General features: G+C 43.9%; 1 protein-coding gene across 3 annotated transcripts; it reads left to right on the top strand.

The window, feature by feature from the left end:
• Window positions 1–6,461: 6,461 nt before the first annotated feature.
• adcyap1b (adenylate cyclase activating polypeptide 1b) lies at window positions 6,462–10,757 on the top strand. 3 transcript variants are annotated; one of them, XM_079503851.1, is made up of 5 exons: window positions 6,462–6,594; window positions 7,329–7,433; window positions 8,544–8,687; window positions 9,145–9,252; window positions 10,403–10,757. In XM_079503851.1, the coding sequence occupies exons 2-5, from the start codon at window positions 7,330–7,332 to the stop codon at window positions 10,599–10,601; spliced, it is 555 nt and encodes a 184-aa protein (XP_079359977.1). In that variant the 5' UTR covers window positions 6,462–6,594; window position 7,329; the 3' UTR covers window positions 10,602–10,757. The 3 variants fall into 3 exon arrangements, with proteins under 3 accessions (XP_079359977.1, XP_079359976.1, XP_079359978.1); XM_079503850.1 differs by lacking the exon at window positions 6,462–6,594 and adding an exon at window positions 6,686–6,807; XM_079503852.1 differs by lacking the exons at window positions 6,462–6,594; window positions 9,145–9,252 and adding an exon at window positions 6,686–6,807.
• The last annotated feature ends 14,422 nt before the right edge of the window (window positions 10,758–25,179 follow it).

The raw sequence follows: 25,179 nt of genomic DNA, 5'->3' as shown, positions 1-25,179 counted from the left end.
CTCTAGAGGCCTTCTGCTACCGTGCTGGTCTACTCCAGTGGTTTTCAACCAGTGGTCCGTCCCTGAGGAGGTTCCAGGTGGTCCGCAACTAAATGATGGAGAGTTGTTACCCAAATAGACCTTTAGATCTTTACCTATTGAGAGTGTAGTGTAGTTCGATCATTCTCCTGATGAAATTGGCATCCTGACCTGAAACTGTAAATTCAGCTTATTGGAGAGACACACTGTTACTAAACGGGGAGAGAGAGAGAGAGAGAGAGAGAGAGAGAGAGAGAGAGAGAGAGAGAGAGAGAGAGAGAGAGAGAGAGACTAAATTGTAATTGTACTCGATGAACAAAATATAGTCATTCTACAAACATAATAATTTCAAAGTGATTTGCTGACCCCTACTGACTAAAGAGCACACTTACACTATATTACTAAAATACTAATAGTAATACTGTAGCTACCTTAGTTTAATAAAATCACACCTGTGTGAAGTGAGGGACGCTAATATTATGAAGTCTAACTCATGTTGCTATGATTAGGTGATGTAATGGTGATGTAAAACAAACACAAGGAAAACAAACAAACTCTCTTTATTGTTAATGGCATTTAATGTTTGTGTTAGCGACTAAACAAACATTAAACTCTGTCCATTGTCAATGGCGTTTTTAATGTTTGTTTAACTAAAAACAAACATTAAACCTGTATTTAGGAGTAAGGAATATTGCTGAGGAACAATTTAGTCGGGAACATTAATTTGGAGCCTAAAAGGTCAGTCTATGGCCTCACTCACACCTAAGGCTGAGCTCACACCTTTACTGCGCTTGTTGGATGAATGTTGTGTAGTGTCATGGCCGCCCCAATGCATTTCCAATGGAGGTCACATGGTTTGACACAACATTGTGTTGTATGAGGGGGAGGGGCGCAGTTGAAACACAGCTGAAAGCCATACAACAGACCATGTGACCTCCATTGGAAATGCATTAGGGCGGCCATGACACTCACAACAGCAATGCAGTGTTGCGACCGTGTGAGTGAGGCCTATGACACACGCAAGACACACTTGTGTCCTGTGTCTTCTGTGTGTTATGGCCGCCTCAATGCATTTCCAATGGGAGTCACATGGTTTCATGACACAACCTTGTTGCATGGCTGTCTTCTGCCCTCCCCCCATGCAACAAAGGTTGTGTCTTCAAACCATGTGACTCCCATTGGAAATGCATTGAGGCGGCCATGACACACAGAACACACAGGACACAAGTGTCTTGCGTGTGTCTAAGGCCTCACTCAGACCTTTACTGCATTGCTGTATGTTTGTTGGATGAATGTTGTGTAGTGTCATGGCCGCCCCAATGCATTTCCAATGGAAGTCACATGGTTTGTAGTCCACATTTTGGACTACAAGCTGTTGTATGGCTTTCGGCTGTGTTTCGACTGCGCCCCTCCCCCTCATACAACACAAATGTTGTGTCAAACCATGTGACTCCCATTGGAAATGCATTGGGGCGGCCATGACACTACACAACATTCATCCAACAAGCATACAGCAATGCAGTAGGTCTGAGTGAGGCCTTAGGTGTGAGTGAGGCCTATGATGTCATATTGATCATATCAGTGTGCTCCATAGATGGCGATTCGTGGTTTCATCTATATTTTAGGCGTCCGCAGATCCGACCCGACATCCTGGGTAAACTACGTGCTGCAATAAGGTCTTTTGGTGATACATATTGAGTTTGAAGCTGCGGACACAGTCCCGTATGGCCATGATCGTTTGGCAGTTCTTCTGGATATGCCTATAAAGGCATAAGAAGGTGCAACAGCATGAGGGAAGATATTTTGTTGTATTTATCAATTTGATTTGACGACCACGTCCACGGGCCACCCCTACCACACATAGGCCTACTCAGATTATAAGGCATTTTATATAGGTCAAGAGAGCACCTGCAGAGACCTGTTTATATAGGATTTACAATTTTACACAGTGCAAGGGCCCTACGGGAGGGCCAGGGCACCATCATATGACTCAGTGCAAGGGCTCTACGGGAGGGCCAGGGCACCATCATATGACTCAGTGCAAGGGCCCTACGGGAGGGCCAGGGCACCATCATATGACTCAGTGCAAGGGCTCTACGGGAGGGCCAGGGCACCATCATATGACTCAGTGCAAGGGCCCTACGGGAGGGCCAGGGCACCATCATATGACTCAGTGCAAGGGCTCTATGGGAGGGCCAGGGCACCATCATATGACTCAGTGCAAGGGCCCTACGGGAGGGCCAGGGCACCATCATATGACTCAGTGCAAGGGCTCTACGGGAGGGCCAGGGCACCATCATATGACTCAGTGCAAGGGCCCTACGGGAGGGCCAGGGCACCATCATATGACTCAGTGCAAGGGCCCTACGGGAGGGCCAGGGCACCATCATATGACATCATATGTCATAACCAGGGAAGTGCACACATAGATATCAAAGGGGGCTTCAGCCCCTGCCCTTTTAAGTAGCCTTGCCGAGCCATGAGGCCCATAGGGGAGCCTATCTCCTGTTTCTGTAGCGTGAGGCAGCTTGATGTAAAAGTTTAGTACACCCCCTGGACATGACGCTAGTATGTCGCAGGGACTTACCCCCAATCCAACCCTTGATGCCGAGTGTCATGCAGGGAGGCACTGGGTCCCATTTTTAGAGTCATTGGTATGACCCGGCCGGGGTTCGAACCCCGACCTCCCAGTCTCAGGGCGGACACTCTAACCACAGGGCCACTGAGCTGGTCCTGCCCTTTTTTTTGACCTGCCCTTTTACCCGTCTGTAAAACAACTGCCCTCTCCAGACCACGAATGCAGCATTTACTATATGGTGAAAGAAATGCAAATGCCCTCCTCTCCTTTCCATGCCATGCTGGAAGGCAGCATTCAGGAGAATCTCCTGAACTTGAACGCAGCATTTTGCATTGAACTAATTTGTTTCGAAATCCATGTCGTACATTCACCGAATCTCCAGTAGATAATGAGTGCAGGGTTGCGCCTGGAAAATAGCTGATTTACAAGCTCTCAACGCATCGCAACGCGTTGTGAGCCTCTTATGCAGCCTCTTATGCAGGGATTTCAGCCCCTGCCCCTCTAACACTCTCTGCACGTGCCTGGTCATAACCATAATAATAAGGAGTTCACAATGCAGCCCCAAATATGGAGTTACCATATGGGGGTCCCCGGGGGATCCCTGGGGGTCCCCGGGGGATCCCTGGGGGTCCCCGGGGGGTCCCCGGAACATCCAGACCACCAGGAACGTGCCCAGGGGGCTGGCCCGGTTCCGGCGAGCCACCCCGCGTCCAAAACGGTCGAAAAATGACAGTTACCGTGTGGGGGTCCCCGGGAGTCCCTGGGGGGTCCCTGGAACATCCAGACCCCCAGGAATGCGCCCAGAGGGCCGGGCCGGCCCGGGCCCGGGCCGTTTCCGGCAAGCCGCCCCGCGTCCGAAACGGTTGAGAAATGGTGAAAACCAACCAAGCTATTTTTGTGCTCGGACAGACCCAGGGACCCAGACCCAGGGACACACAAAGCTCCGTAATGGAGTGGTTGCACCACTCAAAAATATATATTACAGGCATTTTACTTACTTTTTTCAGGGTTAAAGGTTAAAAAAGTCAAGAGATTTTGAAGTTGTGTGGATTTCTGCCTCTGTGGGGGAATATCATGCAAATATCATGACCAATGGAGAAGGGAGTTCCAACCGCGCCTCTAGCCTATGGCAGGCCAGTCTGGTGCATCTCAGAAGCAGGACAGGTATCATGAGAGAAGGAGGCACTGCAGCAGCTCAGACAATTTAGGCCTTTAATTTATTGACAGGGTATGAGTAAAAAGCGACAACGTTTCGATGTTTCAGTTACTTCATGACCTGACGAAGATGTAACTGAAACATCAAAACGTCGCTTTTTACTTGTACCCTGCAGGGCCTAAATTGTCTGAGCTGCTCCAGTGCCTCCTTCTCTCATCATGACCAATGGCATTGTAAGACTATAAACAATGAACATCAATGATGTTGTTTAGGTGGGGAAAAAAAGAACAGAAACAAATATACATAAATATAAAAAAAATATATATAAATGTTGAATAGGCTGAAACACTTACAACACTTAAACACAGCCCTATATACATTTCGGTCATTTGAAAATAGCCGTTCTACAAGCTCAGAATGTGAGCTTGTAGATCTGCTTTTGGTACTTTCAGTACATTTTGATACCAATATAAGCTACTTTTGTACTTTCAAATTTACTTGAGTAAAAACTCAAGTAAACTCAAGTATTGAGTAAAAACTCAATTTACTACATTTTGAATTTTCTCAGGTGTAATAATAGTTTGTTATTAGCGAGCCAGGCGCAGATTCTATCGAGTTCAGAGCTGAGGAACTTTTCAAACTGCAGTTTGTTCCTGTCCAAGACCAGCAGTGCCGAGTCATCCGCAAACAGGAACAATTGCAGTCACAAGCTGATGTCATGTTGTTTACATATATTAGGAACAGTAAAGGCCCTATAGTATATACTTCCTTCCTGCATCCAGCTCACTGATGTGCATCAAAACCAATAGCTTTTAGCTTGTTAATCAGTATGGAGTGGTTTACGGTGTCAAAAGCCACCATGCCACAGTATTTTCCAGCATCCACCTCAGAGGAGGCATGCATGTGTCATTGGAGTGGGATGTTCTGAAGCCAGATTGGAATTCGTATATTCGTTTTTTTTTAATTATTATTATTATTGGCAAGATACTTTTCAAGCTGTGCAGACTATTTTATTTTTTCCATCACTTTCGAGATGGAGCCTATAAGGAAGGTCTAATTTGCTGCCTTTCTTGTGGGGTTACTTTAGCAAGTTTGAAGTCTTTTGTAACGGAGTATTTCTAGTATTGGTATTTTTACTTTACTAGTAAAATATTTGAGTAGGCAGGCCTATACTTTTTCGGCTCGTTGAAAAAACAGCAGCAGGTTAGAAAGCTGGATCTTGTATGGTATTCTCTTCTCCACATGATGGCGCCGTTTGATCAGACTTGCACAGTCCGTGATCGGGCCATGATATCAACAGCCTATTTTAGTTTAAAACACAACATGGGGTTTAGATGATTTTTTTTCTCCATTGGAATCACGTCCAAGCAAAACTTGGGGATTGGCCCCCCACCACAATGACTCTGCGCGTTCGTCATATTGCGTCAGAGAAGACTAAACAAAAAATAATGACGTGAATGAATCGGTCATCGAACACGTTTTGTGGTATGGTATGGGTAGCCTATAGCATGGCAGGTATTAGGCTACTAGACTACGGTATTGGACAACCTGGACCTGAGGTTGGTGCATGGGCGCGTCCGTGGCTTCCCGAGTTCCCGGCGTCTTGACATGAGGATTCAGCCGTATTGATGGGAAAAGGCAATCAATTACAGTCGCTTAATTATAAATAGGCCACTCTTAATATTAATTGATCAGTTCTCACAGGCCCATAGGTTATATAGCCCAATTCCTTTTCCGTATAGCCTAACACACTAATGTTCTCCTTACACAAAAAACTGTATACAGCATCAGGAGATATTCATTCTATGCCAGAAAAATGCACATCTTTTAGAGCTCTCTTCCTCCTGCATGCGTCACTCACAGCAAGCAATGTTCAGATCAGATTGTGTGCAGTTTAGACTGGCTATATTACGTTGGGTATATCCAGTAAACGGTGGTCATTATTCAAAGCCATTTCCAATATAGGCATATAAAGTAAAGCTTCGTGAAATGAACGTGGTTTCAAAAAAATAAAATAAGCTGCTTGCCAAGGCGACTCGTTTTCAGCACTGGATAGCTCCCAACGGGCCTTGAACTCCGATCATCTTCTAATCTAGAGGTCTGATAGGTTTGCTTTCCCATCAGCACCACTCGTGGTTCACAGAAAAGGAACCACGGTCATCATTTCTCCAAAAGATTAGAATTTCCCAGCTTAGCCCATAATCATAAAGGCCTAATTAGAGGAGTTATTGATGACGCGTGGGAGGCGCGCGCACTGGTCGTGGTGGTGCATGCATGTGGTGAGGGAGAAAAAATATTAATGCTGACCGTCACGTCCTCTTGTGTAAACTAAAGTGCATACACGTGTGCACTCACCTCCTGTCAAAAGAATTTGATGGAGGGAGGGAGGGAGGGAGGAAGGAAGGGAGGGAGGGGAAAAAGTTTCTATGTAAAAGTTCCATCTTCTGGGGGTGGGAGGGGAGGTATGGCGGGCGGGGGGGGGGGGGGGGGGGGGCATCGATGAGGAAGCAACCGCGCTATTATATTCCGGGAGGAAGGCTTGATGACGTCTATAACCATCCCTAATGTGACTTATTGGAGAGGAGAAAAAAAGGCAAGGCTCACCGAGTCATGGATAAAAATCCAAGGCAATCAGTTCGCAGGACACAAAAAAAAAGTTTAGAACAAAGCTATGTAGACGAACCAACCGGCGTTTCTTTTCTCGTACCTCTTCTTTTGCGCAATCGACTGGTTTAGTCACATAGTTGTGTTATAAAACTAAGACCGGCAGCACTGAGGGGACCACTATAAGGAACCGACGGCGGAGGCGCTTCCTTCAGCCCAGGAAAGGAGGAGAGGTGCCGTGAGAAAGATCGCTATCTTTCTCTCACACACACGCACACACACACATACACACACATACACACACATACATACACACACTCACACACACACACACACACACACACACGCACTCACACACACTCACGCACACACACTATACCAACAACACAACCGCACCCGGCGGCACGTATCTCGTCCAGCACCAGCTGCTCTTCTCTTCTTCCTCCTCTAGGTATGTTGTGTGCTTCTCTCTGCAGCTTCTTTCTTTCACAAACAGGAATTGCTTTTTTTTCCTTTTTTTAAAAACTCGGAGAAATGGGAGCTCAATCAAGATTAAGTTGTGGAATTCTTTTTTTTCCTTCTTCTTCTTCTTTTTTCCTTGCGCGGACCCAATTTCCTTTTTTTCTTTTTTGTTCTTCTTTTTTTTATATAGGCTACCACTGTCTGTGCCCAAAGGAAACGGATTTCGTGTCGCATTCGATCTTTAAACTTTTGTATGGAATTGGGCTGAAATAGAGCAGGGCAAACAAAATGTGATTTCAGCACTAATGGAAATGTTAAGCTATAATTGCCTTTAAAGGTTAGCCTATAAACTGAATAAACTGAACTCATATAGTATATGCTATATGGATGATAGCCAATAGCCTATATATATTTGTTTGTATTAAGCGTGCATGTGAGTGTTATGGATGGAGTGGAATTCCCTGTATAACACTGCTTTGTGTGTTTTTATTTTCTTTCATGTTCTAACAGCATGGCCAGGTCGAGCAGAGCGACTTTAGTCTTGCTCATCTATGGGATCATAATGCACTTCAGCGTCTACTGCACACCTATCGGACTAAGTTACCCCAAGATTAGGTGGGTGGATGTCTTGTGTGTAGAATTGCATTTTTTTTAAACAAGATTATTTTTTTAACGATGGAGATTTGATTCAAAATCAAGTATAGTTGGAACAATAATCTCAAGTATTATTATTATTATTATTACTACTAATATTTGTATTCTTCTTCTTCTTCTTCTTCTTATTATTGTTGTTGTGAGAAGATCGGTAATAGTTTTATTTTATTTTATTTTTTACATGCAACAACGTGCGCGCACATTCGTTTAAATATAGCATTAAACAAACATTTAGCCTTTAGCCTATATATAGTACCGTCCGTGGAAAATATATTGCACGATGTGTTGGTTGGGTAGGCCTAATGTGGAAAATGCCAGTGAGTGGAGAGATTGCATATAGTGGTATATATATAGCCTAGATATATCTGTGTGTCCGATGGGACAGGCATGCTCACAGAGGTAGAAGAAGTCCCCTTATTAAAAAATGAGAGTCAACGGATAGCCCCATGACGGGATGACGGTGGGATGGCGTCACAATGGAGAGGCGAGGCAAAAACCAATAGGAATGCTCCATTCTATATGAGATGCATTAACATGCCCCCCTCCCTTTCCTATTGAAAGCTCTTAATTTATAGGCGTGGCTTTTTTTTTTTTTTTTTCACCGACTCTAATTTTCACTGAAATCATCTTTTATTAAATGTTGGTGCATGAAGGCCTATAAATATCCTAAATATTCACATCATCCGTTGTCCCGATTCCTATAAATAATGAATGAGGTCCGTATAATAAATAAATAAAAATAGCATCCCATTTGAAAGTATATTCAATTATTCATAAACACAAATTGATCTATATAATTCGATGGTAATTATAAGTCAATATCCTTCAATAATACAAACTTTCGTTAATTTCTCTATAGTCTACTAGTCACATGTGCGTATCATATTCACATTTGTTATTTTTTATTTATTTAGCCTATTTCTTTTTATTTTATTTTACGTCTCAATGGTCTTAAGTTAAATGCTGTATAAGACGTCTGTACCAAAATGCAGACTAAAAAAATGATGTAATGGTTTATGAAAGGATTCCATATTCTCATTAATGATTTATATTTCCCCCGTTGCATTGCAGGCTTGACAACGACGCGTTCGATGAGGATGGGAACATTGGGAACTCGTTATCCGAAATGGGTTTTGATAGCGATCAGATTTCTATACGAAGCCCACCGTCCTTAGATGACGACGTTTATACGCTTTACTACCCACCAGAAAAGAGGTGAGTTCGGCTATATATATATTTGATTTAACATAATATACACCAGGGCAAATCCATGTGGATGACTTTCTGCTGATGTGCGTCGCCATAATGTGTATATATGTGCTTGCTTTGTGTTTCCGCCCAGAGTTTTATTTGTTCAGTGTTATTTTCATATTCAGTAGCCTAAAAATGTCGATGCAAAAATAGCCCAAGACGATCGATGAGCAGCCTAAAATGTGATTAGCCCATACATACATACATGCACATGCGTACACAGAGCAGCAGCAGAGACTATAGGCTATATAGATTTTGTTTCGTCGTGTATAACTTTGAGAGAGGGGTGGGCACATAATTTTAGGCTATACTTTTGTTTGATCATTGTCTGTGTGTGTCTTGCGCTTCTTATTATGGTCATCATCATCATCACCATCACTGACGATCTACATGTGTTGTTTGTGGCGTTTTATCATCTCAGAACAGTGCAGCATGCAGAGAAGGAATTAGATAGAGCCTTGAGGGAGATCCTGGGGCAGTTAACAGCGAGGCAATATCTGCATTCTCTGATGACAATACAGACAGTAGGGTAAGGGCATTTATCTTAATATAAGCGTTTAATATATATTATTATACCTGCCTCCGTCCGTGCATCATCTTTAGTTTGTCCGCCGCCCCTTATTAAGTTCAGGTTTGCTGCTGCGCTAATGTGTCCTTAGAAATTAACATACATTTGTCTAGTTTCATTTCTGTGAGTGTTTTTATTTTTTAATTTCGTGATCCCCCCCCCCCCCCCCCCCCCCCTCCCGCTCAGAACCCACAGAATGCACATACTGTGTTCCGCATATATACACTTTCTTTGTTGGCATTGTTGCGTTCAAGATTATACTTGCCCTTTCAAGAGAGAGACATTGTTCTGATAGCTATTAACAGGCTAATAATTATATTAGCCAAATAATAAATGTAGCAAAGAACAAAGAACCATGTAGCCTATAGGCTATAATAATGCACTGTGAATTAATCATTTATAACGGACGATTTAAAGGCTTAAGCCACTGTTTTGTTCGACATTAAAGGCCTATTTTTTGCCTTTTGCCGAACGAAATAAATTCATGCACACATGTAGGCCTATACATAAATAAGCAAATAAGCAAATTTAACGCTTGTAGACATAACTTTGTGATGGAATACAATTCCAAAAGCAGCGTCGAGTCAACTGGACTAAAATGCCGTTGTAATCTTCTCATATATATATATATATATATATATATATATATATATATATATATATATATATATATATATATATATATATATATATTCTACCTACAGTGCAGTTATGTGTTGAGTTAACACAGGTTATAAAAGCCTGCACGACTTCCTACTTATTAGTTGCATGCCTGGCGGTGTTGCGTGCAGTAAACAGCAGATCTACAAGCTCACAACGCGTTACGAACGTGACGCGTTGTGAGCTTGTATATCTGCTATTTACTGCAGCGAGCGAGCCCGACAGGCAGCCATGCAGCGCCACCGACGCAACTAGTGAAAGTATAGCCTATATATTTGTAAACGAGCCTTTTTTTAACGCGGGGCGGACGCGCATTCTTTTTTCCTCGTGCGTGTGTGTGTGCGTGTGTGTGTGTGTGTGTGTGTGTGTGTGTGTGTGTGTGTGTGTGTGTGTGTGTGTGTGTGTGTGTGTGTGTGTGTGTGTGTGTGTGTGTGTGTGCACACGCATGCAGTGAGGAGAGCAGCGTGGAGGAAGACTCGCAGGCGCAGTCGGAGCAGCCCTTGTCCAAGAGGCACTCGGACGGGATCTTCACCGACAGCTACAGTCGCTATCGAAAACAGATGGCCGTCAAGAAATACCTCGCCGCCGTCCTGGGACGAAGGTACAGAACGAGGGTTAGGAACAAAGGACGTCGACTCGCCTATTTGTAGCGCCCTATAATAACTCAACCGTTCTGTGTGAGCCCAATGAGCGCCACCCCCCCCCCCCCACCCCAAAAGTCCCCCCCCTCGATCCTGAATGATGTGTATATAATATCAAGTCGTTAAAACTCAACAGATTATTATACCTTGACCAAACAGTGGATATGCGCCTGTGTATTTCTTTTAAACATGTATTTATGTATGAAGTAAAGCCATTAAAAATGAATATTTTAATAATATTTTTCGTTTTTTTCTTTTTGTACAAACAACAACAAAAAAAGCACTTGATATACCTGCACAGTTATAGCCTATATACTTTGTGGACCAATATTTTATTTTCGTGTCAACATGTTGAAATGAAAAACTAAACAAAAAGATAAAAAGGTAAATTAGAAAAAAAAACAATAAAAAGATAAGTGTGCACCTTCAACGTTATGCGCTTGAAAACTCTTAAGGTCATCTATATGCAGAAAATAAATAGATTTTAAAAAGACAATCAAAGTATTGAATGTTATACTTATTTTTGTAACCAACGTTCTATATTTTTTTAGTGTTGTTTGTTTTCGAAAACAGGCCCAAAGAAGCAGTGAGCATGCGCATGTGAGGCATTATCCACAGATTCTCCTAAAATGATAGATGTCCCCCCCTCTCCTCATGCCCTTGAGGCAGTGGTTCTCAAACTTTCTCAAAAGGACTCCCAAATTGACACTTATTAGCCCACGGACCCCCATTTGAAAATATATGCCAGGGACCCCCATGAGAGAAGATTTTCTCAATTTCCTCAACTATTTTGTAATTTCAAGGACCCCCAGTTTTACATGAATTAGGCTATATGTACGGACCCCCCATTTAATGGGATTTCTATCTCTGGGACCCCAATATATATTGTAAAAATAGTGGGGGGAAAAAATCAATATTATTTTAACACAGAGAATGTACAAATGGAACCAAATGGAACCATTAGTGTCCATTTGGTTCTATTTGTACACTTTCTGAGTTATACAGACCCATAAGGGTCCATTTGGTTCCTATACTATCATTTAGCTGGGGACCGCCTGCAACTCACTCAAGGACCCCTGGGGGTCCCTGGACCCCACTTGGGGAACCACTGCCTTAATGGGACCTTAATGTGGGCTTGCTTCCCATTCTGGGGGATCTGAGGGTCTCTCATCTGATGGGTGACTGATTGACTTGGATGGTCATTCATGGAACTGGTCATGATAAAAAAAGAGAATAAATCAGGGTGGTTATTTGGGGATAGGCATACATTTGGTTGTAGACTTTGGAAAGGTCACCTCATGCAGTATATTTATAGCCACATAAAATCATCAATGTAGATTTTACTCTGCGAGTCTGTGCCCCAAATCCCCAATGACGCATGCGTGCTCACTTGCCTCAGTCGTTTACTTGTCATTTACTTGAGTTCAAGCAGCTACATCAGATGAAGAATGTTTCGTATGTGTGCGTGTGTATGTAAAGTGTAAAAAAAAAAACATATATATATAAATATATATATATATACACACACAGTGTCCATATCCATCTCAATGTTCTTTTGTGTTCTGTAAACAGAATACATTTCAACTGTTATATCCGGTTATATTTGGGCAGTATTACCAGTGTTCAGAATCCACAAGACTAAGATACAGGGAAGGACGTTTTTGGGCTAAGGTTATCGAGGAGAGTTACCAAGATCTTGCCAGTCTTGTTTTTTTTGTACTTGTGTCTATAATTTGAATTACTTATACCGGTGCATGTGGAGATTTACTTTTTGTTTTGCTTAGTAACAGCATGCTCTTGTGCCGTTTTGGATCATGATGTCTGGGTGGTGATCTTGTGCTCAAACTGTATTGTAACATCGCTGACCCACCCTCAGATGTGCTGGACATGTGACCAAGGAGTTGAGGAGGGTTATCCGGGTGGTGGTGGTGGAAACTGGTACTGCACTGACTTGTTGAATTTCACTTCCCTGCTCCCATCATTTTTAATGGTTGATATGATGGGGAAGGAGACACTATGCCCACCCCAACCCACCCTTTGCAGATTGCCTTTGTCGTCCCGGTAGTCGCGCTTATGATTTAGAGTCGCTGTACAGGTCGCTGTGGTAGTGTGATGATTTCACAGTGGTGTGGCTTTTATCGTTTTGACAACGCTGACCTAAGTTATATGCATGGAGTGTGTGCAATGACGATGTGACAGAATATGTATGTGTGTGTGTGTGTGTGTGAGAGAGAGAGAGATAGAGAGGGAGAGAGAGAGAGAGAGAGAGAGATTAGAGAAACTGTCCATGTGTGGAGAGATAGGGAGAGGAATAGAGTAGATGCGCACACGCACGCACACATGCATCCACACAAGCATGTGTGTGTGTGTGTGTGTGTGTGTGTGAGAGAGAGAAGAGAGAGAGAGAGAGAGAGAGAGAGAGCGAGTGAGTGACTGTGTCTGTGTCTGTGAGACAGGAAGAAAAAAAAAGCAAACGACGAAGAGCGTAAAAGAGAAGATGAATGTCAGAGTGAAAGACAGGGCCTGCTAGAGAGAAAGGGAGAGCGTGAGCTTAAGAGGAAAAAGGTAGGGTAGAGAAATGAATGAGCCTGTTACATAAGAGATGAGTTCCAGCAGTGACAAACCAGAGAGAGAGAGAGAGAGAGAGAAAGAGAGAGAGAGAGAGAGAGAGATCCTCACACACAAAAAGAGAGACACATGCAATTGTAAGGGATCACCTCACCTCACTTGACAGAGTGAGATCAGGGACAATGGGTCTGATATCAGAACCGTATCTGACATTAAACTTTGAAATCGCTTCACTTGGCCTTTCTGACGAGAGCACTGGTACAGTATATGTGCACAAGGTGATAAAATAGAGCAGCTGGACTTGGCCACTATATTGAGTTATCTTATATATCTGTAGCCTACAGAGATATCTCATGTATTTATTCAACATTAATGCAAATGCAGCTTTATGCACTCCTGCAATTCAATCCATGGCCACACGCAAAGTATCAATACGATCTTTCCTCAATTTGGCTTTCTCCCGCAGGCTTCGTGTATGCATGTGTGCTGGAGTGGATATCTGTGTGTGTGTGTGTGTGTGGATGTGTGTGTGTGTGTGTGTGTGTGTGTGTGTGTGTGTGTGTGTGTGTGTGTGTGTGTGTGTGTGTGTGTGTGGGTGGGTGGGTGGGTGGGTGGGTGCGTGCGTGTGTGTGTGTGAGAGAGAGAGAGCGTGTGCGCGTGTGCGTATAAGTACACGTACGTCTGTGTCTGTGCGAAGGAGTGGCTGAATGTGAATGCATGTAAAAGTGGATTGGCTTTGGTGCCTTTTGCTTCGACATGAGTAAAAAAAATCAAATAAATTGCCACATTTGAAAGATGGCAATTTTAGTGGCCCTATGATGCTGCAGTCCATTAGCTTACGATGAAACTTCCTTTTACTCTGATTAACTGCTCGCCTCAGGGCTAGTAGTGTCATTTCTGTTTTCTGCTTGTGGGGAAGGCTTTAGCTGAGAATAGCCGATATGCTACTGTCCGCAAAAGCCTTCCCCACAATAAGGACGCTGGGGTTTAAGTGGTTAAAAACGTTTGGCTTGGTCCGCCCCAAGAGTAGTAGAACTAGGCTTCTTTGTTTGTTTGTTTTTAAAGCATGGCCAATGTTCATTGAGAGAAAAAAGAGTAGAATCCATGGAGCAGGCAACATGTATGTATGTATGTATGTATGTATGTATGTATGTATGTATGTATGTATGTATGTATGTATGTATGTACGTATGTACGTATATATGTACCTATGTACGCACGTATGTATAGAGACCTGCGAATCGTGTGCATGTTTATAATCCACCCGTTATCCGACCGCATTAATTAATTATTCCAATTTATAATTAATTTAATTTCCTTCCCTTTATTTCCCAAATCCACCCTAAACTGAGGTTATCCGCGGCAACCGCGGCTAAATCCGCCATCCGCAGGTCTCTATGTATGTATGTATGTGTGTGTGTGTGTGTTCATTATCTGTGAGAGTTGTGAAGTTGAACCAATGACCAGTGTTTATTGATGTTGATTATGAGGTGTTGTTGATTGTTTAATATTGGTCAGTAATTGATTAATTAGAAGATATCCCCCATCCATAAGTTATGGTTATGTGCATCTCCACACCTAGGACTGATTTCTGAACCTGATGGACTTGTAAAACAGATCCAAGCAAAACGCCTGTTGTTGATATTTCTGAAAGCGCCAAACGCCTTACTTCAATGTGTTGATCTCTTACTATCTGAAAACAATGTGTTTTAAAAAGTGAACTTAGTAAAAGTATCATCATTCTACACACAGGATGGACCATATTCACACGTTGTCCATTTTGCTTTTATGTCCCATCCCACGAATATGATGTAAGGGGAAAATGGCTGCCATGTGAAAATGGTCAATGGGTTACATTTCTCAATGTTATGAACGTGTTGTAAGATTTGTATGAATAAATTCTTTTGTAAACAACACCAGCTTTCTAATCAATGTCTAGTCTTTCAAATACAGTACATCAATTCTTCAGGTGATGGTTATGCATAATAAACTATGTGGTGAGATTGTGTTCAGTAAAGAGGGGGCAGTTTATTAACTTGTGTTCAGTCTTACTTAGAAAACTACCATAAATATTGTCTCAATTATATCTGAAAACGTACCTTTACAAGATGTATTGCCTTAACAGGGCCGCTGTGGCTCAGGAGGTATAGAGCAGGTCGTCCAATGATCCCTGGGTCGGCGGTTCGAATCCCGGCTCCTCCTGTCCACATGTCGAAGTGTCCTTGGGCAAGACACTGAACCCTACATTGCCTCCAATGAGTTGGTCGGTGCGAGCTTGCCACCATTGGTGTGTGAATGTGGGAAGTGAGGACGCTGGCGTTAACTGTTCGCCGCTTAACCTCCCAATGAATGCATGAATGAATGAACCATTGGAAAGCGCTTTGAGCACATGGAAAAGCACTATAAAATGCAATTCATTATTATCATTAACACGCTGGCCAAAGGCTAGCCATACTGAGGGGTGAGTGAGACCCGAGACTTGGCAAACAGACAGACATGAATTCAAGTCACATTACAGCAAATAGAGTCCTCCAGAAATCACTCCAGAGATCTCTAGTGTGTCATGGGTGTAGTTTATTGGCTCTCATCTATGTTTGTGGCTCAAGCTCAGTGCATCAGCCCCAAGCCAGATCTCAGCAGATATTAAACAGATAAATCTGAAGAATGTGTATAGCTTGGTGATGATTACACGAGAGGAGCTTATGGGCACGAGTCCTAGCCTAACCTTCAAGCTGGTGAGAGGGACACTGGGAAAGTGAGAGATATATAGGGTGATGACTATAGGCCCTGATAAACGTCAAAGCATGTATGTTGTATGTGCAGTGTATATATTCATTCGACAGATCGATCCTCACCACCGAATCGATGAAAACATATGTGGACATTTTGTAGATGTTTCAAATCACAGTTTACCGTATATGATTCAGCTATACAGTCACTGGCACCAAACAACAGTCAACATTGGACCACGTCAAGAAGGAATGACGGGAGCGGGGGAAAGCCGCAGCGGCCGTGCCGTGCCGTGCACAGAGCTGATTCCTTCCTTCCTCCTAGAACAACACGTCGGTTCTCTTATTTCCTCTCTCCATCCTTGGCCATGGAATCACAGTCTGGTCCCACGGGAGAACTGGAGGGGCGTGGCGGAGGAGTGCGGTTGTGTGATCTGATCCCCAGCAGCCAGTGTGTGTGTGTGTGTGTGTGTGTGTGTGTGTGTGTGTGTGTGTGTGTGTGTGTGTGTTCGTGTGCCAGAGCTCAACTAACCCAATCAGGGAAATGTTGCTTGGCAACAGTACACAAAGGGACGCGGTTATGTATCCGTGTGTGTCGAGTGTGCTTATGTTTGTGCCTGTCCGTGTGTGGAGGGAGAGGGAGAGGAATAGAGTAGAGAGGCACACACACACACACACACACACACACACACACACACACACACACACACACACACACACACACACACACACACACACACACACACACACACACACACACAGTGTGTGTAGCCTACACTTATAGATAGCTACAGAGGCCTTGAGACTGGACAGGTGTCCAAGATTCTCACAGATCTCAAGGCTATATATACACACACACACACACACACACACACACAGCACAGACCGCTTCTGGACAGCCTATAGAAAATGTGCTGTGCACCTCCCATCACAAGATAAGATAAGATAAGATAAGATAAGATCACATCACATCACATCACATCACATCACATCACATCACATCACATCACATCACATCACATCACATCACGATCTCCACAGACTCTATAGCAGATTCAAAAGCATGTATACATATAGGGCCCTATCTTGCGCCACCCTTATCCCTAAACCTATTTTGCCATTTATTTTTACTATTTTGAAAAACATTTGAAAATAGTTCAACTAGCTCTAGCAGTTCCATTTAGTGTGCAGTGGTTCTCAAACGTTTTTATTTCAAGGCTCTGGCCTGGCCTGGGAGTGTAAAAATGGAACCAAATGGACCATTTGTACACTCAGAGTTACACACCTGTACAGGGCCATTTGGAACTGAAGGACACTTTGAGGCCCACTGGTGTAGCAGAGTGTTTCCAGTGAGCCAACATATGTGCACAATAGCAGCACCCTGACTGCATGTGTTTGACCAGAATGGAACAGAGCCTTCATTAGTGTCAGCGGTGTAACACCTGTGAAGGAAGTAGGGAAGGGGCCCAAGTTCTTTCCAAAATGACGTGTGCATGTGCATATAGCCCATTAAGTCCCTGCAGGACCTTTTTGTGTTAAGCCTAAATGTCTGACTGTACATTGTGCTGTTTACATTCCTGACTAATAAAGTATTCAATCAACCGTGATAAAAATGGTAAAGGATACTCGATCGTTACCTTAAAGCCTCGCCATTGTTAACATCTAGACTAGTCCTCCGAAAAGAGGTGATCTGGATAGCTAGCAGCTGGACCTCAGCATCAACTAGTTGAGTTGTAACAGGTTCCTCTTACGGACGGTATACTCACTGGGTTCTTATTACTTGTAGAGTTCGTTGAAATTGAGTACGGTATATGTTTCTGTATGTCACACACGCACGCAGCCACGCACGCAGTATATACAGTACTGCCCTTTCCTTTTATTTACCACCTTCCCCACAACCCTTCTCTCAGCTGTCAAGAAAGAAGGAGAGAGAGAGCAATGTGATGTAGGCCTACTATGAATGATTGATATGGGTATGGAGACAAATATGCCCTTTTTGTCGGCATAGCCGTGAGGTGTACATTGGGCAGCTTATCAAAAGACAAAATACAAGAGTGGGTATACCCTGGAAGGATGCATCAATAAAATATATAGCCCCATCCATCCATCTAAACCATTCCTCCTCTGTTTTACACATCACTTGAACCTCCTCTGCTTATCGCTTCCATAGGACATATTCAAGCCGTCACACCTTTGTTTTTGCCAGAAAGTCTGCTGGTGGCCGCCTTGCCACTGTTCTTGGAAGGAAAATAGGAAACTGTCACATGTACCCTTGGTTATTCATATTTCAATCAGCACTAGAAAATGATACAAACAAATAACAGCAGAAAAAGCAGCTGCTGACCCCATGTGGAGTAAGGATATACAGTATAAGAGTGTCATGCTGACAGACAGACTCATTTGTATTATAGCAGGTTTTATGTTGATTAGTGTGCAACTGTGCATGCATGCTTTTCTTTATTATTTCATTTTGAGTTGCAGTGTTTTGGAAGCAGGTCGGGGACTGCCCATAAGTCTGATGACTCCAATTAGACAAGTAAGTTGAACAGGTGCAGGGCATGAGCTAACGACTTCATTGTTGGTGCTGGGCTGGAAGGCTCTCCCTGGGCCACTGTTGGAGAGTGAGGCTGTTTTGCCCTAGGCACGGACGCACAGACAGACTTCCAGAAAGGACAGAGGAGGAAGGAAGGACTTGGTCTGGAGCAGGAACCAAATGGACCCCATTTGAAAGAGAAGTTAAAAACACTTTAATCTGCATGCCACAAGTTCCAATGATCCAAAATCCAAAAGCAGCGATTAGATTTTAATCATTGGAACCTGTGGCATTTAATGGCTCTGCATGCATTCTGCATCTTACAGTGCTTTTAATGACAGTTAACCCTGGACGGCTGTGAATGACCCCCCGCCACCACCCTCTTTATTAAATTGATGTATTCCCCCTCCTATTCCCCTGCCCCATATTCCACTGCTCTGCTTTTATTGTTATATAGGGGAATAAAATAACATTTACTTTGGACTTTGTGCCTCGCTGTATGGTTTTGTGTGGTGTCTCCCAATCGTGTGGTCACATCTAAAGAACAGAATGTCATTGTTCACACTACTGTGTGTGTGCGTACGTGTCATGGACAAGGTATGAAGTGAGCACGAGGATACAGGAATGATTTGCTTGAGATATGAGTGGTTAACTTTGGCTTAATAACTCACACCGTACCTGCAGAGACATTATGTTTCACACTGGGAAGGAGGGTTTGTGTGGAGTGGATTTACAACAGTTAACAGGGAGGCTATTTGGATCACTATGCAATGCAAACAGCAGCATGCCAACTTTCCTGGGCCTCCAAAGGTACCACTGGGTTTACCAAGATGGACAGGACACGGCCTGCTGACTTCAGGGTCCAAATCAAATCAAATCAAACTTTATTTATAAAACACATTTAAAAACGCCTGTCATTGACCAATGTGCTGTACAAGTCAAGAAAGCGTATAGCATCAACAATACAATCAAATAAAATCAATACATCAATAGCAAGCAGGGTACATATGGGGTTGGCTCAGAGTCAAGACTGGCATGATGACCTGCTTTTTGTAGCCCCAATACCAATATTATATATTAGCATTATGATGTTCTTTTTAATATTGCTCATCTGTATTTTACCTTATGTAAAATTGTGTTATCTGTTGTTTCTTTTTTTGTATTGTATATGTGTGATTGTACTCAGGGCATCCTTGCAAAAGAGAGCATGCTCTCAATGGTTTTCCCTGATTGAGTAAGTAGAGTAAAGTATGGGTTTCAAATTGTATGTAAAGTGTGCAGAATGTCTCATTTCAAGGTTTTCAAATGTAAAAAAAATAAGTTGAAAATAGCAGGTCTACAGTAGGCCTACAGTAAGTACATACTGTAGTACATTAAGTACATTAAGTAGTAGTACATTAGTAGTACATTAAGTACAGTACTTAATTAGTTCACCACTGCCTATCACCTATGGTGCCATTGAACATCAACACCAAACCTTTTATAGTCAACACAGCAACAAAGAAACCGACACTGCTGGCTTTAAACTCCAGGGATAGATAGCTTGTCTTCCCTCTGCTAGTCTCTCTGTTCTACATTCTGTACTGAAGAATCTTGCATTTGATGAGGATATAGTTAAGTTAAATTTAGCTAAAGCCAGATTATAGCAGCTTGAATTCAGACTTTTGGTGATTGTGTTATTGAATATTTGTCCCCCATGGCTGCTGTGTTCACAACATAACCGTGTGCGTGTGTGTGCGTGTGCGCGTGCGTGCGTGCGTGCGTGCGTGCGTGCGTGCGTGCGTGCGTGCGTGCGTGCGTGCGTGCGTGGGGGGGGGGGGTTATTTCCATCCCACAGGTGCCATGACCTTGGTTGTACCTGTCACTCAGTCAGTTGCTTCTGTGATGTGTGTGTGTGTGTGTGTGTGTGTGTGTGTGTGACGTGTGTGTGTGTGTGTGTGCGTGCGTGCGTGCGTGCACACGTGCAGACTAATACCAGCGGCCCTCCCCCTTCCCCTGCAAACCCTCCCCTCTGTGTCAGGAACTAAGAATATAACACGGGAAAGAGAGAGAGAGAGAGAGAGAGAGAGGAGCCCAGACATGGCACTGACGCTAACCCCCTTCCACCCGTCCAACTCATAAATCATTCAGTGGCTAGGGCTGTGTGTGTGAGGGGCGGGATGTGGTGAGGGATGCGGGGTGTGGCGGTTAAGCAGGGAGGGGGGGGACTGGGGGGGACTGGGAGATTATGGGCCCGGTCTAGTCATGCCTGGGCCCGTGGCAGCCTCCAATCCTCCTCATTCCCTTAAGACCCCTACTCGCGGTGTGTACTGTCACATCCACCAGTAAGCAGAGGGCACTCTGCGGCGAACAGGAGATCCTCTGGGAATAGTGTGTGTGTGTATCGTGCGTGTGTGTGTGCGTGTGTGCGTGCGTGCGTGCAAGAGAGAGAGAGAGAGAAATATGGGGTGGATTGGGGCTGGTTTGTAGTCATAGATAGACAGACCACTGATTTAACTACGGCAACACGGCAACACGTATTCCGTTTTGCATGCATGGGTAGCCATGAGTATATCCAGCACTGTCCATCATTCATTACTGGACTGCTGGAGATGAAATTATCACTTCAAATGTAATGTTTCATGTCCATCTACGGGTGAGCCTACAAACCCATAGTCTTTTAATTAGCTGTCAACCCTGTCAAAGGAGAGATGCTACCTGGAATAATGTAAGGCCATTAACCACTTCATACTACCTGACAGTATTGTGCGGCGAAAATAGCCCATTTTCAAGCTGTGTTTTTGTAAATGTCCGCCAACATGCCAAAAAGCGACGCGTGAAGTTCAAAGTGGTTCAAAATGTGTGTTAAACGTGTGTTATAATATGTGTTGACATACATACGTGTGTGTTGCGTAGTTGGTATTGCAACTCCTGCATGCTTAAAATAAGTATTGTTATAGGCTGAAAATAGAATGAAGTGCTACCAGTGTTTGATCACACATCTCTCTCTCTATAGGTCGTCCTCAGACGAGCCCTCCATCGTTGCTTCCAAAGTTCCAGTCATCCCGATTCTCCATACATCTGGCCAGCTCGTTGGTGCTTTGCACTCCTGCGTCGTTCTTGAGTACATCGACATATGTTAATGTGGGACGTCCTCTTGACTGGTGACCGTGTGTAGGTTCCCACAGCACTAGTTTGCTGGCTGGCAGCTCGGGAGGCATACTATGGTCCGACGGAGCATTGGTTCGAAGGAGCATTGGTCCGAGGTGCGTTGGGGGTCGGGAGAGGGTTGGGGTTAGGTTTAGGTGTGCTGCCCCGTGGGAGGTCACCCGCTTCGAATGGGATCAGTGTATTGAAACGGGGAAAATCAGGTGCAATCAGGCCTTTCAATAGACTGAGTAGACGTCTACCCGTCTACTCAGGTGCTCAGTAGGTTGATTCCTTCCTATTGTGTAGGTTGATCTGTGCAGTTTAATGCATCGCATGCAGCTACTGGAGCGGTGCCGTGTCGTTAGTCAGAAAGTTCCTTGTTCCGAAATTACTATCCCTATCTCTAATCCTAACCTAAACATAACCGCAAGCACGGGAGCAGTGCATGTTCGATGTTCGACGCGGTAGACACCACGGCTGCATTGAAAGGAATGATCACCTACTGAGCTCCAGTAGCTGCATGTGATGCATTAAACTGCACAGATCAACCTACACAATAGGAAGGAATCAACCTACTGAGCACCTGAGTAGACGGGTAGACGTCTACTCAGTCTATTGAAAGGCCTGATTGCACCTGATTTTCCCCGTTTCAATACACTGATCCCATTCGAAGCGGGCGGGGAGGTTAGGGTTAGGCTGAGGGTTTGAGGTAGGTTGTCGTTCGGACCAATGCTCCGTCGGACCAAACACATGAACCCTGGCAGCTCTTGGTGTCTTTGGCATGTGTCCTGCTAGTCTCATTCTCCTGGCTGCTATTTTCTGGCTCACCCTTGCAGGCATGCCATCATACAGATTTGTGTTGGTAACATGTTCGCAGCATTCTTGTGTAGCACCCGTCTAGAGCTCCTGAGCTTGTTCCACGTGGTCAGAGAGCAGGCTGATCGTCCACGTAGTCCAGGTCTGTCAGGACTACTGTTGAGTGTCGTCTCGACCTCCTTCATGTTATGGTGAGGCCAAGATCCTGCTCTCGCCCATTGATGGCCTTCCTTAACGCGTAGTCCAGGACTATGATGAAGATGGCTATGGCTGGCTATGGCTGGGGTCCCCTAGCAGTACCCCAGCCAAGATGGCAAACTCCTCACTGTTGCCATCTGGGGTCACCACCTTGGCCCTTGTTCCTGCATACATGGTCTCTATTGCCCGGAGTACGTTGGGAGGGACACCGTAGCACGGTAGCACACATCCTTATTCCCATGGGTCCCAGGCTGTGGCATATGTATTACAGGGGCGAAGCCCCTGTCTGCTGCTTTGTGCTTGAAATGTTTTCAACAGGAAAAACATGATGTTCTGTACAGCCACAATTCTCAACCAAGCTCCTTTCAGAGATGAGCGCTGGTGTATCAGTATCTCTCAAAATTCCTGTCTGTGAATGTGGAAGAGAGCTGGGCGCTCCACTGGTGGACTGCTTTTGTCTGCTTAGCAGTGAGGCGTGCCGTACATGCATGGACAGACATCAAAAGACATATAGAGGATGCCCTGGAAGGATGCATTGTGTAATAAAAGGCTCGGAAAACGCTTTTGCGTGGGGGAAATTCAATTGCCAGAAGCAGCACAGCAATTAAGATACAGTTACAGCTAGAGCATGAGAAGTAGATACTGTAGAAAACATCACACACAAAAAGAAACACTGGGTTGCATTATGCAGGACGCTCAAACCCCCTATCTTCTGAGCTCGTTTCATTTATTTTTGTGAAAACTTCACACATCCACTGACCTCCACAGTTCAATCCGAGGTGATGGTGCATTGATTGAACCCCTCAGTCAGAGCTTTTTTCATTGTGCCTATAGCTATTTTTATGCCATTCTCGGTTTTGTCTATAATTCAAATTTCAGTTCATTCTGAATTGGCCTGGGTTGTGCAAACACTGAATAATCTATCGGTGCTGGAAGCCAATATAGGTGTTGAAACTCAGTGTGAGATTGGTGGGGAGAAAACATCTTGCTCTTTATTCTCCGCTCCACGGCTCTCTTTCTCTTTCACAAGCTCCCTCTCGCCTTCAACCCCCGTTCTACATGCAGATAGATACCCACTGCCGTCTGCCACATCCATTTCATCCATCATTCACTCCCCTCTCCTCCTAACGCTGGTGTAATTTCCTGAATGAGATCTCTGTTAATGAATGGAGAGGCTAGCGACTCACGAGAGAGAGACAGAGAGAGAGAGAGAGAGAGAGAGAGAGAGAGAGAGAGAGAGAGAGAGACGATACAATGTGGAAGCAAGGGGTGTGTGGCTGCCAGGAGGCAGATTTACACTCCGCACAGCTTGACACAGTCATGCCATCTTCTTCCGGTTTTTAAACAATCAGTATGGGCTTGCGTTTGGAGATGGAGTGTCTCAGTATAGGCCGGGGGTGAGCGAGCGATTTGTCCCAAAACGTGTATAGGGGTGATGGTATCAAAGGAAACAGAAAATAATGGTAGCAACGTTGGAGTCAAGTTAAAAGTCCTGTGAACACAATATCACTCTGTTGCCAGGGGGTGAATGTCAAGAGGGAGAGTTTTGAGTGCTCTGGGTGACAATATAATGAAACCTCTTGGGTGTAGAAGAGCCCTTTAAATTTTGGTTGGAGTTTAACTGCAAGTACATCAAGGCAGCACAGATATCCTGTGTTGAACAACTGTCAACATACTCATATTTGTGGAGGTGCATATTTTATACTACTACTACTACTACTACAACAACAACAACAACAACACTATTCATACTAGGAGATCCCTCCATTTGGAAAGACATAACCCCTCCACATAATGTGGAATGGGTCCAAGCAGCCATAATGCTGGCTAGGGGAGACTGCGCTAGTTCAACTATGGGCCCATGTACAATAATCACAGAATGACATAACCTACATACAGTATTATAGGACAGCATCATATGAACAAGTATCCTTCTCTATGAAGGACCACATAGACCAGTTCCACCTGAAGTGGGAAATATTTCTTATTGGTTTGTACTTACATCACCTAATCAACATGAGTTAGACTTTAATATATTAGTGCCCCTCACTTCACACAGGTGTGATTTTTATGGATATCATAGCCTACCTCCCTCCCTTTTTATTTTCCGTTTTTGGTTAATTGTCCCACATTGTTGATTGTGTTGCTGAGTAGATGCCTGTCTTTATTTAGTTATTGATTTTTTTTGTGTTGTTCTATGTCAGACTTTCGGGCTGTTGTATTGTAAAAATTAAAAGTGTAAAAAATCTAATAAAATACTAATCACACAAAAAAAGAACAACCAACAAACAAACAAACACACACAAACAAAACAAAACAACAAACAACTATTTGCCATAAGCCGGAGAGAATACGTGTCTTGTCAAGGCAGCCTTAAAAGAGTCCAGTGTTGGAGCATGTCTTCAAATGGGGGTCTGCAGGCTAATTAGTGTCAATTTGGGGGTCCTTGAAATTAAAAAGTTTGGGAACCAATGATTTAGCACACTAGGAGCCAGGAGGCAGAAGGGAGCGGGACAGAGGTCCTATTTTTTCCCTTTTTTTGCTGCACAATTGCAAAAAGTAGCTGGATCATATCCTGCAGTTATGGACTTAAATTCACTTAAACTATACAGAA

The sequence above is a fragment of the Electrona antarctica genome (assembly GCF_951216825.1).
Source record: "Electrona antarctica genome assembly, chromosome: 1".
NCBI classification, from domain to species: domain Eukaryota; kingdom Metazoa; phylum Chordata; class Actinopteri; order Myctophiformes; family Myctophidae; genus Electrona; species Electrona antarctica.
Note: the sequence above shows the minus strand (reverse complement) of the source record. Positions and strands in the feature narration are given on the sequence as shown.

What these genes read in the sequence shown, in the direction of transcription:
- adcyap1b (XM_079503851.1), top strand. Translation starts at nt 7,330, where the DNA reads ATGGCCAGGTCGAGCAGAGCGACTTTAGTCTTGCTCATCTATGGGATC. An exon ending in CTAAGTTACCCCAAGATTAG is followed by an intron (nt 7,434 to 8,543) that starts GTGGGTGGATGT and finishes GTTGCATTGCAG; the next exon opens with GCTTGACAACGACGCGTTCG. An exon ending in ATGACAATACAGACAGTAGG is followed by an intron (nt 9,253 to 10,402) that starts GTAAGGGCATTT and finishes ACACGCATGCAG; the next exon opens with TGAGGAGAGCAGCGTGGAGG.